The following is an 18,269-nucleotide window of genomic DNA, read 5'->3' as shown; positions in this document are numbered from 1 at the left end:
CTACTATCACCAAGTCCAGTACTGATACCTATAAAGCTCCATTTCTTAGAACCTATCAGAATTGTATTATGTTTTTGCTCTTTAAGTTTAAAAGTTTCAATGAAATAATCCAGTTTCTCTAAAAGTTATAGCAGAATTAATATTTTTTCAAAATGGATTTAACCCAGACTATGTTGTCAAAACTTCTACTGTCAAATAATTGAATATGTACTCTTTTGCAGGGCTATAAAATATTCCATTATGCTATGAAGTCAGAAAATAGGTGCCACAAAACTGTAGAACACCTAGTGTGTGCACACACACACATCCTGTTTTCACTTTCATTTATCTACCACCCCAGTAAATATTACCTGTTTTGTGGACCATCACCAACCAGATATTCAACAATTCTATCCAAAGCACCTCGTTCTCGGGGGAGAATAGGTCTTGCTAAAGGTGGACCTGGAGGATGAAGACCTATTAAATAAATAAATACATACAAAATTTATATACATGAAATACACATAAAGTTTAATTCCATTACCAAGAACTACCCATGCTTGTTAGAACTTTTAAAAGGTTTTAACAAAATAGCAAAATATTAATTCTTATAAATCTCTGAAGAACATTCAAGTTTTCATTAATAATACGGTACTACAAAAATAAATTTAAGTATGTGCTATATTAGAACTACCTTTGCTAGTAGATTCTATAGTAGATTCCTACATAACTACTAGCAAATAAAATTATGCTTAGTTCTGTACAAACTGATTTTTTTAAATGCTCCAACTCTTAAAAGCCTACGTAATAGTAAATCAGGGGACTTCTATTTCAGGCCATAATAGAGTAACAGGAGTCAGATTTAACATCCCACCTAAAACAACTAAAATACTGTGCAAAACATATGAAGTAACAGTTTTAAAGACACTGGATATCAAGCAATGTAGGTTATTGTTCCCTGAGAAGACTAAAAACAAAACATGCCCTACAACTGCCCCAGCTTATTGCCTATAGTTTCCACTTAGCAGTGAAAGTAAACCCAGGTGAAGTGTAGCAGGCTCTCATAGTTGAGGAGACAAAGCCAGAATTCTGAGGAGGCCAAGGCATATCGAGTTCACAAGAAAGGGTACCAAGCAGGAGAGAAGGCACAGAGAAAGAACAACAAAGATCTGCAGAGCGTCTACTGGAGAATTCAGCAGAGTACTGACTGGTGTATGCACATGAGAAAACTATCTGAGGATGGAGGAAAAAGACTACTCAAAAAGGTGAAAAGAAACAGCGTTTATACAGGGCCAAGAATATTGCCCATTTCCAATCAGAGTGGAAAAACCTCCTAACACACAGGCCATTAGGTAAAGTATTCAGAAGAGTACTGTATAGGAATTTTTAAAACCCAGCATTCAATAAGGTAAAATTCACAATCTCTGGCATCAGATTAAAAATTACTAGACATGCCAAGAAGCAGGAAAATATCACCAATAAGAAAAATCAATCACAATTGACCCAGAAATCATGAAAATGACTGAATTAGTAGACAAATATTAAGACAGTTCTTATATTTTCTATGTTTGAGAATCTAAAGATTCAGTATGTTAAGTAGACATAAAAAAACTTAAAACTTAAAACCAAATTGAACTTCTACAGACAAAAACTACAATGTCTAGTATAAAAAAATCCACAGATTATGTGTACAACAGTTTAGACACTGCACACAAAAAAACTGGTGAACTTTAAGACATAGCAATAGAAACCATACAAAATGATACCCAGGCGCAGTGGCTCATGCCTGTAATTCCAGCACTTTGAGAGGTCGAGGTAGACAGATCACTTGAGCTCAGGTGTTCAAGACCAGCCTTTGAGAGTTCAAGGTAGACAGATCACTTGAGCTCAGGTGTTCAAGACCAGCCTGGGCAATATGAGAAAGCCCCATTTCTACAAAAAAAAAAAAATACAAAAATTAGCTAGGTGTGCTGGCATGCACCTGCAGTCCCAGCTACTCAGGAGGCAGAGGTAGAAGGACTGCTTGAACTCGCGAGGTGGAGGCTGCAGTGAGCCATGATCGTACCACTGCACTCCAGCCTGGGTGACAGAGCAAGACCACAGAACAATCTCAAGCAGCCTAATATGTGTGTGTGTGTGTGTGTGTGTGTGTGTGTGTGTGTGTGTGTGTATAATTGGAGTCCATCAAGAAGAGGAGAGAAATGAAGAAAAAGACAAAACTATTTAAATAATGCATATTTTCCAAATTTGATTAAATCTATAAACCCACAGATTCAAAAATATCAACAAATCCCAAATACAAGAAACATAATTTTGCTCCAACACAGTACATGAACAAATTGCTTAAAACCAATAATAAAGAGAAAAATCTTGACCGGGTAAGGTAGTTCATGCCTGTAATCCCAGCACTTTGGGAGGCCGAGGTGGGCAGATCACAAGGTCAAGAGATAGAAACCATCCTGGCCAACATGGTGAAACCCCGTCTCTACTAAAAATACAAAAATTAGCTGGGCGTGGTGACACATGCCTGTAGTCCCAGCTACTCAAGAGGGTGAGGCAGGAGAATTGCTTGAACCTGGGAGGTGGAGGTTGCAGTGGGCTGAGATCGTGCTACTACACTCCAGCCTGGGCAACAGAGCGAGACTCTGTCTCAAAAAAAAAAAAAAAAGAGAGAGAGAGAAATCTTAAAAACAACCAAAAAAAAATAGATTATGTACAGAAAAAAAGATAACAATGACAGCAGACTTCTCATCAGAAAAGACTCAAGTCAGAAAACAATAAAACAGTATGTGTAAAGTTCTGAAAGAAAAAAAACTGTCAAAAATTCTATATCCAGTATGAACATCTTTTTTAAATGAAGACTTTTTCAGATATACAAAACTGAAAGAATTCATCACTAGAAGAACAACAATACAAGAAATGTCAAAAAGAAGTCCTTCAGGCAAAAGGAAAGTGATAGCAGATGGAAAGCAAGATCTACACAAAGGAATAAAGAATCTAAAACAGTTATCATGTGGGTAAATACATAAGACTTTTTATTATTTAAATCACCTTAAAAGATAACTGACTGCACTCTATTATGCATTATATGTAATCTAGAGATGATTTAAAGTATATGGAAGGTTATGTATAGATGATATGCAAATACCATGCCATTTCTTTTAAGAGATTTGAGCATCCGTGCATTACGGTATCCACTGGGTGATCCTGGGACCAATCGCCCATGAATATATGTTCTTTCAAGTAAATATAAAACATTTACCAATACATGGCATTCTCAGACATAAAACAAGTATCAATACACATAAGAAGATTCAAATAACACAATGTATGCTTTCTAACAATAGAATTAAATTAGAAATCAGCAGCAGCAGATAAACATCTGAAAAATCTCCAAATATTTTGTGACTAAATAACATATATTTGAATAACCCAGGATTCAAAGAAAAAAGGAAAATTAGAAAGTATTTTTAACTGAATGAAAATGGAAAAAAAATCAAAATTTATGATATGCAGCTAAAGCAATACTGAGAAGAAAATTTATAATATTAAACACCTATATTACAAAAGAAGATAGGACTAAAATCCATAATTTCAGCTTCCATATTAAGAAACTATAAAAGAAGAGCAAATGAAACCCAAAGTACAGAATAAAAGAGATAATAAAGATCAGAGAGGAAATTAATACAATAGAAAATACAAAAATAATAAAGAAAAGCTGGTTCTTTGAAAAGATCAATATAATTGTTAACTTCTAGCCAGACTAATCAGGGAAAAAAAGATACAAACTATTAATATCAGAAATGAGAAAAATGGCATAATTCTGGATTGTAAAAACATTAAAAGAATAATTAGGGAATATTATGAGCAACTTAATGCCAATAAATTCTACAGGTTAGATAAAATGGACAAATTCCTTGAAAGACTACCAAACTACTAAAGTTCACTCAAGAAGATAAAAATAATTATTTGTTAAAATTTTGTTAGGAATTTTTGCATCTATGTTCATGTGTGGTATTTGTCATAGTTTTTCTTAAAGAAATTGAATTTTTAGTTTAAAAAAAAAAAAAAAACCTTTTTCTCTCAGGAAAAAAAAAAAATAGGCCCAGATGCTTCAACTGGTCAAATCTTTAAAATTAAGGAAACATTTAAATTAAGGAAGAAATAATACCAATTCTACACAAATTGTTCAGAAAATTGAATAGGGAATACTTACTCATAATGTTATGAAATGAAACCAACATAACTCTGATACCAAAACCAGAAAAAGATATGACAAGGAAAAAATAAACAAAAAAACCCCAGAGACCAATATTCCTAATGAGTATTGATATAAACATTTTTAACAAAATATTAGCAAATCAAAGCCAACAATATGCATATAAGATAATTCATCATGATCAAGTGAGATTTATTCCAGGAAAGCAAGTTAGTTTAACATTTAAAAATCAATGTAATTCACTATATGAACAGGCATTAAAACAAAGAAACAAAGTCCAATAAAAACATCTCAATAGCTGTAGAAACAGCATTTGAAAAAATCCACAATCTATTACTGATTTAAAAGAAAACCTTCAGCTAACTAAGAATAGATGGGCACTTCAAGCCAATAAGGAGTATTTATTAAAACAAAAAACCCTAGAGCTAACATCATGCTAAACTGTGAAAGAATAATTGCTTTTCCCGTAAGATCAACAAAAAGACAAGGATGTCCACTCCTAGCACGTCTATTAACACTGTACTGAAGGTTATAGCTCATATAATAAGGTAAGAAAAATAAATAAAAGAAAACCAGATTGGAAAGGAAGAAGTAGAATTTTCTTTATTCAGACAATGTGGCTATGTAGAAAATACTACATAATCTACAAAAACGTTATACTATCTAGAGCCAATAAATTAGTTATCAAGGTTATAGGATACCAGAGCAATATACAAAAATCAATTGTATTTCTATATACTAGCAATAACCAGTTGGAAATAGTTAATAAAACAATACCATTTACAAATGCATTAAAAATATGAAATAATCAGATGTGAATTTAACCAAAAAGTGTGCAAAATCTATACACCAAACACTACAAAACATTGCTGAAAGAAATTAATGACCTAAATAAGTGAAAAGAAATACACTGTGTTCATGTAATAAATTAGACAATATCATAAGAGACTAATAGTGAGTGGGGAGTGGAGGAATAACACATAAAATTTAATTTTTATTTTATATAAAAATAATAAAAATAAAGAGTTACACATTCAAACGTTATGAATTGTAACCCTATAACCTCTGAAAACTGAAAGAGAATTATTTGCAGAAGATACTCTGAATTGAAACACCACATAGAAGGCACTGAGAAGAAAGTGACAAAATAAAATGTGATGTTTGCCTTTGTAAAACAAGACAGAATGAACATAATAAGGTGGACAGCAATGGAGGTTTACACGGAGACTTCATAGAAGACTCTGAAACAAAATGGAACCCTGTTGGAAGACGCCCTGCAATATAGGGATACAAAGGTTTCAAAATGGCTGTGACAAATTCTTTCAAGTATTCAAGATGGCTTTAGGATAGCAATACATTATACTAAATTCCTATAATTTAAAGGAATAAAAAGGAAATTTGATTTGTAAATAATCACAAACTTAAAGGCTATTATCATCTATAAAAGGGCAACTGATGTCAAAATTATAGCTATTAGTAAATAAAAGTCAGGTTCTAGACTAAGTTTTTGGTATTACAAATCAAGTACACTGTTTTTTTTTTTTTTTTTTTTTTTGAGACAGAGTCTTGCTCTGTCGCCCAGGCTGGAGTGCAGTGGCATGATCTCAGCTCACTGCAACCTCCACCTCCCGGGTTCCAGCGAGTCTCCTGCCTCAGCCTCCCAAGTAGCTGGGATTACAGGCGCCTGCCACAAGGCCTGGATAATTTTTGTATTTTTAGTAGAGATGAGGTTTCATCATGTTAGTCAGGCTGGTCTTGAACTCCTGACCTCAGGTGATAGGCCCGTCTCGGCCTCCCAAAATGCTGGGATTACAGGCGTGAGCCACTGCACCCGGCTCTCAAATACACTTTTAAGATTCCATCACTGGCAGGGTGCAGTGGCTCACACCTGTAATCCCAGCACTTTGGGAGGCCAAAGTGGGCAGATCACCTGAGGTCAGGAGTTTGAGAACAGCCTGGCCAATACGGCGAAACTCCTACTAAAAATACAAAAATTAGCCAGGCCTGGTGGCGCCCGCCTGTAATCCCAGCTACTCAGCAAGCTGAGGCAGGAGAATTGTTTGAACCCATGAGGCAGAGGTTGCAGTGAGCCAAGATCCACGACACTGCACTCAAGTCACACAAGACTCCGTCTCACAAAAAAAAAAAAAGATTCCATCAGCTAAGTTACTGGTTTACTTGTGCTGAGAACATTCAATTATTATCATCAAAAAATAAACTTGAATCCAGACATGGTCATCCCTCATTATCAAATTTTCAACTTGAATAAGCAAGCCAAATTAGATTTGGAAAGCATTTAAGCCAACTTAACTTTTGCTAGAGTATTTTACTTCTACATATTTAAAGTGAACATATCCACAAAAGAATCTAGATACATGAAATAACAGATTTCATAAAAATGTCTTAAACCTCTTGCACATGCATCTTTATATTCATGCTGTTACAGACAATGGTAATTAATACAAACATCAAAAGCAATCATTGTAGGAATACTGGTCATTTTTACACAGCTTGGCAAATTATCAAGTACCTGCTGGTTATTAATTTTCAAACATATGGGAGCTCTGTGGTAATACATATTAAACTGATTCTCTTCCACAAATATGGCATAAAGAAAAAATTATGTATTAATCTTCTTTATAATAAATTATTTAACTCATTCACATTTTTGGCAATGTACAATTTAAACACAGTCTTTCACACAGAAACTAATTAAAAACTTTAGTAAAACATGTTATATTAACATGATCATAAAATCTAGGCTATTATTCCTCCTATAGCCCTATTCTTACATGTGCAAAACAGTTTTTATTACTATATATGTTGCTAAACTTTATGCTTAAAATAAATTAGATATACAAAGGTATATAATCCATACATTCGCACCCAAAAATGTTATTTCATTAAACAACCAGGAATTTTAATTTACAAATCATGGGTATCTCAAATCAACCAGATAACAACAGAAACATTAATTTTCAATCAATTTAACTTTTCTCAATTGCATAAAATATATGGCCGCCTTAAGTACTGTCATTATATATCAAATTTAAAAGTATTATTTTACGTAACTATTTTAAAAGTTTTAAGATTTGTATACATTTCATTTATAGTCAGTATTCTTAATTTGTTAATAAATGAAGAGGTTTTTTAGTCTCCTAAAATCTCATGCTGCATTTGTGAAGGAAAACAGGAAAAACATCTACTGTACTACGTAGCATTTCCATTTTTTAATGATTTTACTACACAAATACTCTGATTACCTGATATCAGCTACTGCCTAGTCTCAAAATCATTATTAATTACATATTAGTAATTAGTCATGAAATAACAAATTAATCTACATTAGAATTAAATAATCTAAAACAAATAATTTACTATCATATGCAACAATATGACATGGAAATCTATGTAAAACAATGTGATCTGTGCTAAAGCAGTGGACTTCCATGCCCCAATCACACTCCAAAAGAAACTGCAGGGTACTCTAGTCTATTACACTTCAGAATGGGATCTTCCCCTAGAGATCCACCACAGTGAAAAGAGATAATCTATGAAATAAAGACAATATGTTCATTTTAGAGCTTTATAAAATATCTACCAGAAAATACTAAGGTTCTATGCCTTAAAAAAAAATCTACTAGCCCACATTAACAAAAGTGTACCATAATACAGGAGTATTATTCCTGAAACATGTTGTCATGTTTAAAAATATATGTATGGAGTTTAGCAAAAAACATCAATACATTCCAAAAGTGTTTTCTTCTATCCCCATTTTATATAAATCTGGAGGCATTCTAAAGTTGAATATAAAAAGATATGCTGTACTGTTGGCTACAGAATAATACAAAGTTTTATTGCCACTTAAACAAAGAAGCCATAACAGTTAAATGAGCTCGAGAAATAGGTTTCAGTATCGCAAGGTGCCAGCTGTAAAGAGTTATGGCTAATTGAATATGGAACTCCTGCTTAATCAGATAACTGCTCTGCTATTTCCAAATGAAATGCCATTTCCATACCATCTGAAAATGGCCCATTTTATTGGTAACCAGAGAAAACAATATAAACTGTAAATAACATTAAGTGCTCTGTTTACCCATTCCAGGCACTGAAGTAGCAGGGGATCCAAGATGTCTTGGTAACACATTTGATGGGAGGGCTGGAGTAACAGTCCTTTCTGGGGGTCCACCAGGGGCAGAACTGTCCTTCGGTGGTCCAGGAGATACTGGAACTTGTGGAGGAGGGCCCTGGTTAGGGCTTGCTGGTGTTGGAGAAAGGTTTCTTTGAGCTGCAGTTCGCTGACGAATCTCTGAGAAGAGTAAGTACATACTAGACTTAATTTCCAATATACCATATTAGCCAATATCACAAGCAATTTATATTTATTAAAATTTTACAGCCCCAAAAGGCATTGTAGTGTCAAAATTACTTATAATAAGAAATCTATAATATGTGACATTGAAAACAAAGTACTCTATTTCTGAACTTACAGTTCAACTGTACATGTTTACACAACAAGCCATGATCTAAGCGTAGCTACTGATACCACTTTTCAAAACAAATTCAGTAAAATAAAATAACCCAATTACGTGTGAAGTCTTTTTACAGTAATCTTCCTAAGTATGATAAAGGAAAGAAAGTTTATCAGAATTAGTGAAAACTCCAAATTGCAGATTTGTTTTTCAAGATTTAAAAAACTAAAAACTAAGAGATAAAGTGAATAAGTATATTCTGGAATTATCAAAGTAATTAATCTAAGTAGTCATAGAAATGCTGAAAAAGTATTTTTACTATTAGGAGGTACCATTTCCATTCTCCTTTATGGTATTGCTATTCTTTTGGCAAATTTGTTTTGGCCAAAAGATTCAACAGATCTACTCCGTATAAACAATGTTTCATCATTAATAAATCTTAAGCTTATAGTTACAGAAATTACAAGATTCTCTGTAACAGGGGTCAACAAACATGCCAAATCCAAGCTGCCGCCTGCTTTTGTAGTTTTATTAGAACACAGGCCAGTTCTTTTGTTTACATATTGTCTATGACTGCTTTAGAAGAGTAGAGTCCTTGCAACAGAGACCATATGGCTCTCAAGGCCATTTAACTATATTTACTATCTGGCTCTTTACAAAAAAAGTTTCATGACTTGTACTCAGTAACATAAAACTAAATTCTATTATTCTCCATTCCCACCAATATTTTACTTGAATGTCAGTGGTAAGATTTCACATAAAGAAGCCTTTATACTTTTTCAATTCTACCTACCACATTAAATTATCACAAATCCTGAATTAGTGAGCTGAAACTAAATGAGTTATTTTTAATTGGCATAAATAGTAAAAATACATACGTCCAGAAGCAAAACACTTGGACTCTACTTGACAGTTAAAGATTTTCATGAAAGTTCATTGCAATTGAAAGTACAGGTCTAGCGTCAGATCTTAGTTCATCCCAATCTAGTCTACTAGCTAAGAACCAGGGTCCTGAAGTCAAAAGATTTGGCTGGAATCCTGGCGCTGGCTACATGACTTCAGATGGGTTACTTAACTTTGATAAACCCGTTATTTTATCTGTAAAATTAGGATAATATTATTAAGTAACAATTGTTATGAGAATTAAATATGATAATGTCTGTAAACTGATAGCTCACATTTAATGAATACTTACTTCAGATGACAGTTTTTGTGCACAACTAAGTATTTTCAAATGATTTTAGCTAAAATTACTGGGACCAACTAATTTTCCATTGGTTCACAATTTAGTCTTTAACCAAGCCATGGCAATAATAAATTATAAGCATAGTATCATTATAAAAATGGAAGCATCTTTATATTTTGCTACTTTCCATGCAAATTATGTAGTAAATTTCAGCTTTTACCTGAACAAATCATATCCTAACATCTGCAAATTAGCTGCTAACTTTATTTTTTACTCACAAGGAGCACCTTAATAGGTGGTTGCATATTAGGAAAGCTTTTAAATGCTACAAAATGTACTGAGATCAATAAAATCATATTAGGATTTGATAATTTAAACTGCTCTTTTGAAAATAAGGTATCAAATACTGTAAATCATTTTTCAGCCAACTTTCAGGTAAAGCATAACTCAAAAAGCGGCATTTTTTTTCCAGATAAATAAAAGTTTAGCATTTATTAGACTATATAAAAGCAGCTATTATCCTTCCTCTTCATGAAGACTTGAGACTACTTCCTCTAAATGTACATTTACCCAGTGAAAATTACCTGAAATGCTTTTACTGTCACTAGTACACCACTGAAAGGTGACTAGCTAACAAAGGACACCATGTCAAGCATTCCATAAAAGAGATGTCCCTTAATAATTCTAAATCTAAACTTAGGCAAACGGGGAAAATGTACAGCAGAGTCACAAAAGGGAGAAAATGTAGTTTCATAATTTTCAAAGGAAAAGCAAGTAACAAGGGTTACAATATCTTCAATAGTTTAAAATAACAACAAGTTACCAAATCTATATTTGGCAAAATATTATAAAATATTCTGGTAGTCTCAATTTAAAATACCTCAGATTTATCTCCTTTTAAATACCTGTGATTCATAGTTTTGTATTAATTACTCTAAAAAGTTTCCAGTACTCAACGAAATAGTCATATTAGATATATTCCACATTTCCTGCCTTAATTGTAAGACACAAAGCCCCCAAAGCTCCCAAAAGAGCCACCAAGCATTCCACATGAATCTGGCAAAAAAATCATAAGAAGTATGCCATAAGGTTAATTTTCAACTGGAGTATGTTTTAACATCCTCATCAATGATCAATGACCCAACAAAAATCACACTCACTGAGGATGATGACATGCCTATATTAGGTTTAAATTCAAAATGAAGCAAACAGACCCATTACCAACCTCTTTTCAAAGAGGTTATTTATTAAGAGTTATGAATAAAGTTAGTTTGGTTAGTGGGTACAAAATATAGTTAGATAGGAGGAATAAGAACTAGTGTTTGATAGTACAGTAGGGTGACTACAATTAACAATAATGTGTCATTCAAAATAGCTAGAAGAATTGGAATGTTCTCAACATAAGATAAATGCTTGAGGTGATGGATATCCCAATTACCTTGATTTAATCATTATAAATTGTATGCAAGTATGTAACCCCAAAAATATGTACAATTATATATTAAAAATGAAGCAAATAGAATCCAAATGATATATTTTTAAAACTACTATATTAAACAGAAGCTTAATGATAAAACAGCATAGCTGTGCAAAGCAAAAACTCTGGGATCAAATGGTCGTAATTTTAGCTCCACCCTGTTTATTAGATGTGTATGCCACCTTTTCCAAGTTGATGACATCACTCAGTGCAGCTTTCTCATAATGTGAATACTTACCTCTTATGGTTGTTGTAAAGATTAAATGAGAAAATCAAGACAAAGAACTCAGCCAAAGCACATGCGAAGTACTTAACAGGCAATAACTATTAGCATAAATAGTGCACATCTAAAGGTTCCAACGATTATAATAAATCAAAAACTAAACAATCTAGAATTTCTAAGGCAATTATTTAAAATATATAGATACTAATTAACACATTAAATGTTTCCCTAAAGTTATCTGTAAAGTACGTTTAAATGTATAAATTCACAATTTATATAAAAACTTAAATGTATAACTCTAGTTTGCTATTAAACAATATTGGGATGAATGTTTTATAATACTCATCCCTTAATTATCAGATTTTTTAAATACTTTTTTTTATGCTGCTAGAAGGTTTTGTCTCTGTTCTATTATCAAGCTGTAGTAGGAAGAACACCATACAATAATTAGGAGGCCTGGATTTTCATCTAGCTAATAGTACCAGTTCCTTTATTATTATTATTTCCACAGGTTATTGAGTAACAGGTGGTTATATGAGTAAGTTCTTTAGTGGTGATTTGTAAGATTTTGGTGCACCCATCACCCAAACAGTATACACTGCACCCTACTTGTAGCCTTTTATTCCCATCCCCTTCCCGTCCTTTCCCGAGTCCCCAAAGTCCACTGTGTCATTCTTATGCCTTTGCACCCTCATACCTTAGCTCCCACTTATAAGTGAGAACATATGATGTTTGGTTTTCCATTCCTGAGTTACTTCACTTAGAATAATAGTCTCCAATCTCATCCAGGTCACTGTGAATGCTGTTAATTCATTCCTTTTTATGGCTGAGTAGTATTCCATCATTCATTCATATATATATATATATATATGAATACAAAAAATATATATGAATACTATATATATATATACATATATATATTACAGTTTATTTACTCATTGGTTGATGGCATTTGGGTTGCTTCCACGTTTTTGTGATTGCGAATTGTGCTACTATAAACATGTGTGTGCAGTATCTTTTTCGTATAATGACTTGTTTTCCTCTGGGTAGAAACCCCATAGTGGGATTGCTGGATCAAATGGTAGTTCTAATTTTATTTTTTAAGGAAATTTCCATACTGTTTTCCATAATGGTTGTACTAGTTTACATTCCCACCAGCAGTGTAGAAGTGTTCCCTGTTCACCACACACACCAACATCTACTATTTTTAAATTTTTTTTATTATGGCCATTCTTGCAGGAGTAAGGTGGTATTGCATTTTGGTTTTGATTTGGATTTCCCTGATCATTAGTGACGTTGAGCATTTTTTCATGTTTGTTGGCCATTTGTATATTTTCTTTTGAGAACTGTCTATTCACGGTTTTTTTTTGGTTTTTTTTTTTTTTTTGAGAGGGAGTCTCACTCTGTCGCCCAGGCTGGAGTGCAGTGGCCGGATCTCAGCTCACTGCAAGCTCCGCCTCCCGGGTTCACGCCATTCTCCTGCCTCAGCCTCCCAAGTGGCTGGGATTACAGGCGCCCGCCACCTCGCCCGGCTACTTTTTTTGTATTTTTTAGTAGAGACGAGGTTTCACCGTGTTCACCAGGATGGTCTCGATCTCCTGATCCTCGTGATCTGCCCGTCTCGACCTCCCAAAGTGCTGGGATTACAGGCTTGAGCCACCGCGCCCGGCCGTCTATTCATGTTCTTAGCCCACTTTTTGACAGGATTGTTTGTTTTTTTCTGGCTCCTTATGTGAACTAAAACCCCACTATGTTCCAAATTTCCTTAACATGAGAGTGTTGGCAAAACTACAAAGGCAATATTCATATTTTCCCTAGCAGTGGTCAAAGGCTTTCTGAAGTATTGTGTCCAGTTCTAAGACTCATAAGAGAAAATTTCAGAAATTGGATTTTAGTAATGGGGATAAGGGAATCTTTAAGCCTATTTGCATATGCAGATGTGGAAACTCGTAGACTTAGGGTGAATTCTGCTTTTCAAACTTGTGAAAAAATTATACTATAGTACTATAGTCAGGGCACAGGGATATATTTTCAGGTAAATTTCTATTGTTTTCAGTATTTTTTAATTTATTTGAATGTAATTCCTTTAAATAGTCAAAATAATAAAGACATCTCTTCCTTCTACTTCCAAATTTTTCTGAAGTCCATATTCATTATATCTTCTCTTCACATTCACTCATACTAAGCTGCTCCAAATTCAGTTTCTACTCTATTTCGCTACCAAAATTGTACTCTCAATAGGTCAATGTCTTTTTATTGCTAAAAAATGACTTTATAAACTCTTCCTTCCTATAGAGGCAAAGCTTTTTGAAAAACAAAACAAAACAAAAAAATTTCTCTGCATTTCACTTCTTAACCCAACTCAATCTGGTTTTTCGGCTCCTTTTTAGCTACCACAGTATTACCCACCACTGAAAGTATCATTGCTTTGGTCACCAACAATGTGATAATACCACTAGTAATGTTGCGTTATCATAGCTACTCTTTATCAAATCCCTATTTTCTGCTAGGAACCATACTAGGCACTATATACGAATTTACTAATTTCATCTAGTATTTACATCAATTCTTTGGGGTAACTCCTATCCCCAGTTTTCAAAAGAAGAAACCAAAGTTCAGTGGTTAAGTAACTTGCTAAAATTCTCACAGTAAAATAAGAGATGGAACCAGGATTCAAATTCTGGTTTTTATGACAAAAATGCCCATATTCTCTGTGTTATGCAACCTGTCAAATTCAAAGGCCTCATTCAGTCTTCTGCTTACTACCAGTCTAGCTCTACTTTTGACTCTGATCATTCGTTCTTTTTCCTGGGCTCCTTTTTCTTCATCTACCCTTAAATGTCAGTGTTCCCTGTAGTTCTGCCTTGGGTGCTCTTACTCTATTTTCTCTCTCTGGACAATTTCACTCAATCTCATATTTCCAATAATAATCACCTATGCTTCCCAATTATTTCTAATCTGTATATCCATAACCTCAACCTTTCTCCTGAGCTCCATATGAAATAATCAACTACCTATGAACCTCAGCATCTTGCTATAACTCCCATTCAACAGATCCAAAAGTAAATTTATTATCTTCTACAGAAACCAGTATTCCAATTATGTTCTTTATCTGGCATAACATATTAACACCTAAGCAGCTGTCCAAACCAAAAACCTAGGTCACATCTTGATTCTTCCTCCCACCCCCAAACCCCGCCCCACTTTCCAAATCTAATTGCCTGTATCAATCTACTTCTGAATTATCTCTTAAATCTCTTCTTTGTCCTCAACACTATTGCTGTAACCTTATCTAGTACAGGCCTTTATCTTGTAACTGTATTAGATGATATTCCTAATTGATCTCTATGGCTCAGTCATATTCTCTCCAATCCAACCTCCATGTTACCAAAACAAAAAGTATTCTTTGTAAAATGCTAACTTGACGTAAAATTTAAAGCCTCCATTTACTTTACATGTTGTGTATAAGATAAAGTCCTGAACTCCAGAACTATACTATATAATGATGCAGACAAAGCTCTTCATAATTTGATCTCACCTTCATATGAATCCTACCTTCCTTTTTCAGGGATATGGCAATATTTGTAGTGCCTCAAGGTGCCAAGTTGTTTCTCTCTTCCAGTCCTTGCACATGGAGTAAATCCTTTACCTGAAGAGTATGTTTTCAATTCCATTCTCATAGAAAATTATTATTAAAAGTTATAATGCACTGTAATTCGTGCCTACCTTCATTTTGGTCCTTAGCATACTGTTTATTTACGTGTGTATACCCCTTTTAATCAAAAGTTAATAAGCAGAAACTGCATCTCTGCAGACACATGATGTGGGAAAGGTAACTGGTACAGAGTATGAGCTTAATAAACACCTATGAAATAAATCTACTTTCCTCTTGCATTTCAATGTTAAATTTCCAACTGCCTATTACCCAACTTATTTGGTGTGAAAAACAGGAAAATGGCCTCTCAAAAATGTCCCCTTCTTCATGTCCATTCTGTAAATATGTTACATGCAAGGCAGATAAAGATTGCAGATAGAATTAAGATTGCTAGTCAGCCTGCTGCATTTAGAATCTCAGCTTAACTTCAAGAGTCCACACAAAAGAGCTATCTTTAAGCAGAAAGCTTGCTATCAATAATAATACATAACACTTGCCAGCCTTTAGATGAGTTTATTCTTTTGTTCTACTTTTCAAATTAAAAATACATTTTGCTTTACAGTTCTTTGTCTTAACATTTACTTTCTTTTATCACCTTAATGATTTATTTTTGATCTGGTCTAACTTCTAGCAATCTGAACATTAAACCACATGAAACTTGCAGTTCACCAAAGTCCTATTTGGTAAATTACTATTTTGTAATATTTAAACAAAATACAGGAATGCCACCGGGCGCGGTGGCTCACGTCTGTAATCCCAGTACTTTGGGAGGCCAAGGCAGGTGGATCATGAGGTCAGGAGATCGAGACCATCCTGGCTAACACACTGAAACCCCATCTCTACTAAAAACAACAAATTATCTGGGCGTGGTGGCAGACGCCTGTAGTCCCAGCTACTTGGGAGGCTGAGGCAGGAGAACAGGAGAACAGCGTGAACCCAAGAGGCGGAGCTTGCAGTGAGCCGAGGTTGCACCACTGCACTCCAGCCTGGGTGACAGAGCGAGACTCCAACTCAAAAAAAAAAAAAAAAGGAATGCCAAAATAAATGTTTACTTTTATTTTCTTCAACTCATTTATTAAGCAACCACTAAGAGTAAAACACCAGCATAAGCACATTGAAGGGGATGCAGAGTTGCATACAGAGGTAGCAAGCTATCTTTAAGACAAGAAAAACAAACTCACTAAATATCCTAATACAAGCTAAATGCCATATAATGGGAGCCAACAAAGTACTATAGAGTGAAGTGAGGACTTCACAAGAAGTGAGGACTGACAAATTAGTCATCTAGATGGGATGAAGAAAGGGTTTACAGTGATGGTGGCATTTGAGATAAACAATGAAAACTGGATTGGGATAGAAAAGCCTTTGTTATCCATATTTTTTTTTTTATTATACATTAAGTTCTAGGGTACATGTGCATAACGTGCAGGTTTGTTACATATGTATACTTGTGCCATGTTGGTGTGCTGCACCCATCAACTCGTCAGCACCCATCAATTCATCATTTATATCAGGTATAACTCCCAATGCAATCCCTCCCCCCCTCCCCCCATGATAGGCCCCGGTGTGTGATGTTCCCCTTCCCGAGTCCAAGTGATCTCATTGTTCAGTTCCCACCTATGAGTGAGAACATGCGGTGTTTGGTTTTCTGTTCTTGTGATAGTTTGCTAAGAATGATGGTTTCCAGCTGCATCCATGCCCCTACAAAGGATGCAAACTCATCCTTTTTTATGGCTGCATAGTATTCCATGGTGTATATGTGCCACATTTTCTTAATCCAGTCTGTCATTGATGGACATTTGGGTTGATTCCAAGTCTTTGCTATTGTGAATAGTGCCGCAATAAACATACGTGTGCATGTGTCTTTATAGTAGCATGATTTATAATCCTTTGGGTATATACCCAGTAGTGGGATGGCTGGGTCATATGGTACATCTAGTTCTAGATCCTTGAGCAATCGCCATACTGTTTTCCATAATGGTTGAACTAGTTTACAATCCCACCAACAGTGTGAAAGTGTTCCTATTTCTCCACATCCTCTCCAACACCTGTTGTTTCCTGACTTTTTAATGATTGCCATTCTAACTGGTGTGAGATGGTATCTCATTGTGGTTTTGATTTGCATTTCTCTGATGGCCAGTGATGATGAGCATTTTTTCATCTGTCTGTTGGCTGCATGACTGTCTTCTTTTGAGAAATGTCTGTTCATATCCTTTGCCCACTTTTTGATGGGGTTGTTTTCTTCTTGTATATTTGTTTGAGTTCTTTGTAGATTCTGGATATTAGCCCTTTGCCAGATGAGTAGATTGCAAACATTTTCTCCCATTCTGTAGGTTGCCTGTTCACTCTGATGGTAGTTTCTTTTGCTGTGCAGAAGCTCTTTAGTTTAATTAGATCCCATTTGTCAATTTTGGCTTTTGCTGCCATTGCTTTTGGTGTTTAAACATGAAGTCCTTGCCCATGCCTATGTCCTGAATGGTATTGCCTAGGTTTTCTTCTAGGGTTTTTATGGTATTAGGTCTAACATTTAAGTCTCTAATCCATCTTGAATTAATCTTTGTATAAGGAGTAAGGAAAGGATCCAGTTTCAGCTTTCTACTTATGGCTAGCCAATTTTCCCAGCACCATTTATTCAATAGGGAATCCTTTCCCCATTTCTTGTTTCTCTCAGGTTTGTCAAAGATCAGATGGCTGTAGATGTGTGGTATTATTTCTGAGGACTCTGTTCTATTCCATTGGTCTATATCTCTGTTTTGGTACCAGTACATGCTGTTTTGGTTACTGTAGTCTTGTAGTATAGTTTGAAGTCAGATAGTGTGACGCCTCCAGCTTTGTCCTTTTGACTTAGGATTGTCTTGGCAATTCGGGCTTTTTTTTTGGTTCCATATGAACTTTAAAGCAGTTTTTTCCAATTCTGTGAAGAAACTCATTGGTAGCTTGATGGGGATGGCATTGAATCTATAAATAACCTTGGGCAGTATGGCCATTTTCAGGATATTGATTCTTCCTATCCATGAGCATGGTCTGTTCTTCCATTTGTTTGTGTCCTCTTTTATTT

General features: G+C 34.6%; 1 protein-coding gene across 4 annotated transcripts in view; it reads right to left on the bottom strand.

Annotated features, from left to right (window-relative positions):
* The window catches only part of LNPK (lunapark, ER junction formation factor), a 91,501-nt gene that overhangs the window by 15,646 nt on the left and 57,586 nt on the right, over positions 1-18,269 (bottom strand). For all 4 annotated transcript variants that reach the window (XM_030916793.1, XM_030916795.1, XM_030916792.1 and 1 more), the window contains 2 exons: positions 8,295-8,507; positions 351-456 (listed from right to left, as the gene is read on the bottom strand). In XM_030916793.1, coding sequence (XP_030772653.1) covers positions 351-456; positions 8,295-8,507 — 319 coding nt within the window. The remainder of the gene's footprint in view (positions 1-350; positions 457-8,294; positions 8,508-18,269) is intronic.

The sequence above is a fragment of the Rhinopithecus roxellana genome, chromosome 14 (genome assembly GCF_007565055.1).
Source record: "Rhinopithecus roxellana isolate Shanxi Qingling chromosome 14, ASM756505v1, whole genome shotgun sequence".
Classification (NCBI taxonomy): Eukaryota; Metazoa; Chordata; class Mammalia; order Primates; family Cercopithecidae; genus Rhinopithecus; species Rhinopithecus roxellana.
This window is presented reverse-complemented; position numbering and strand designations above follow the sequence as displayed.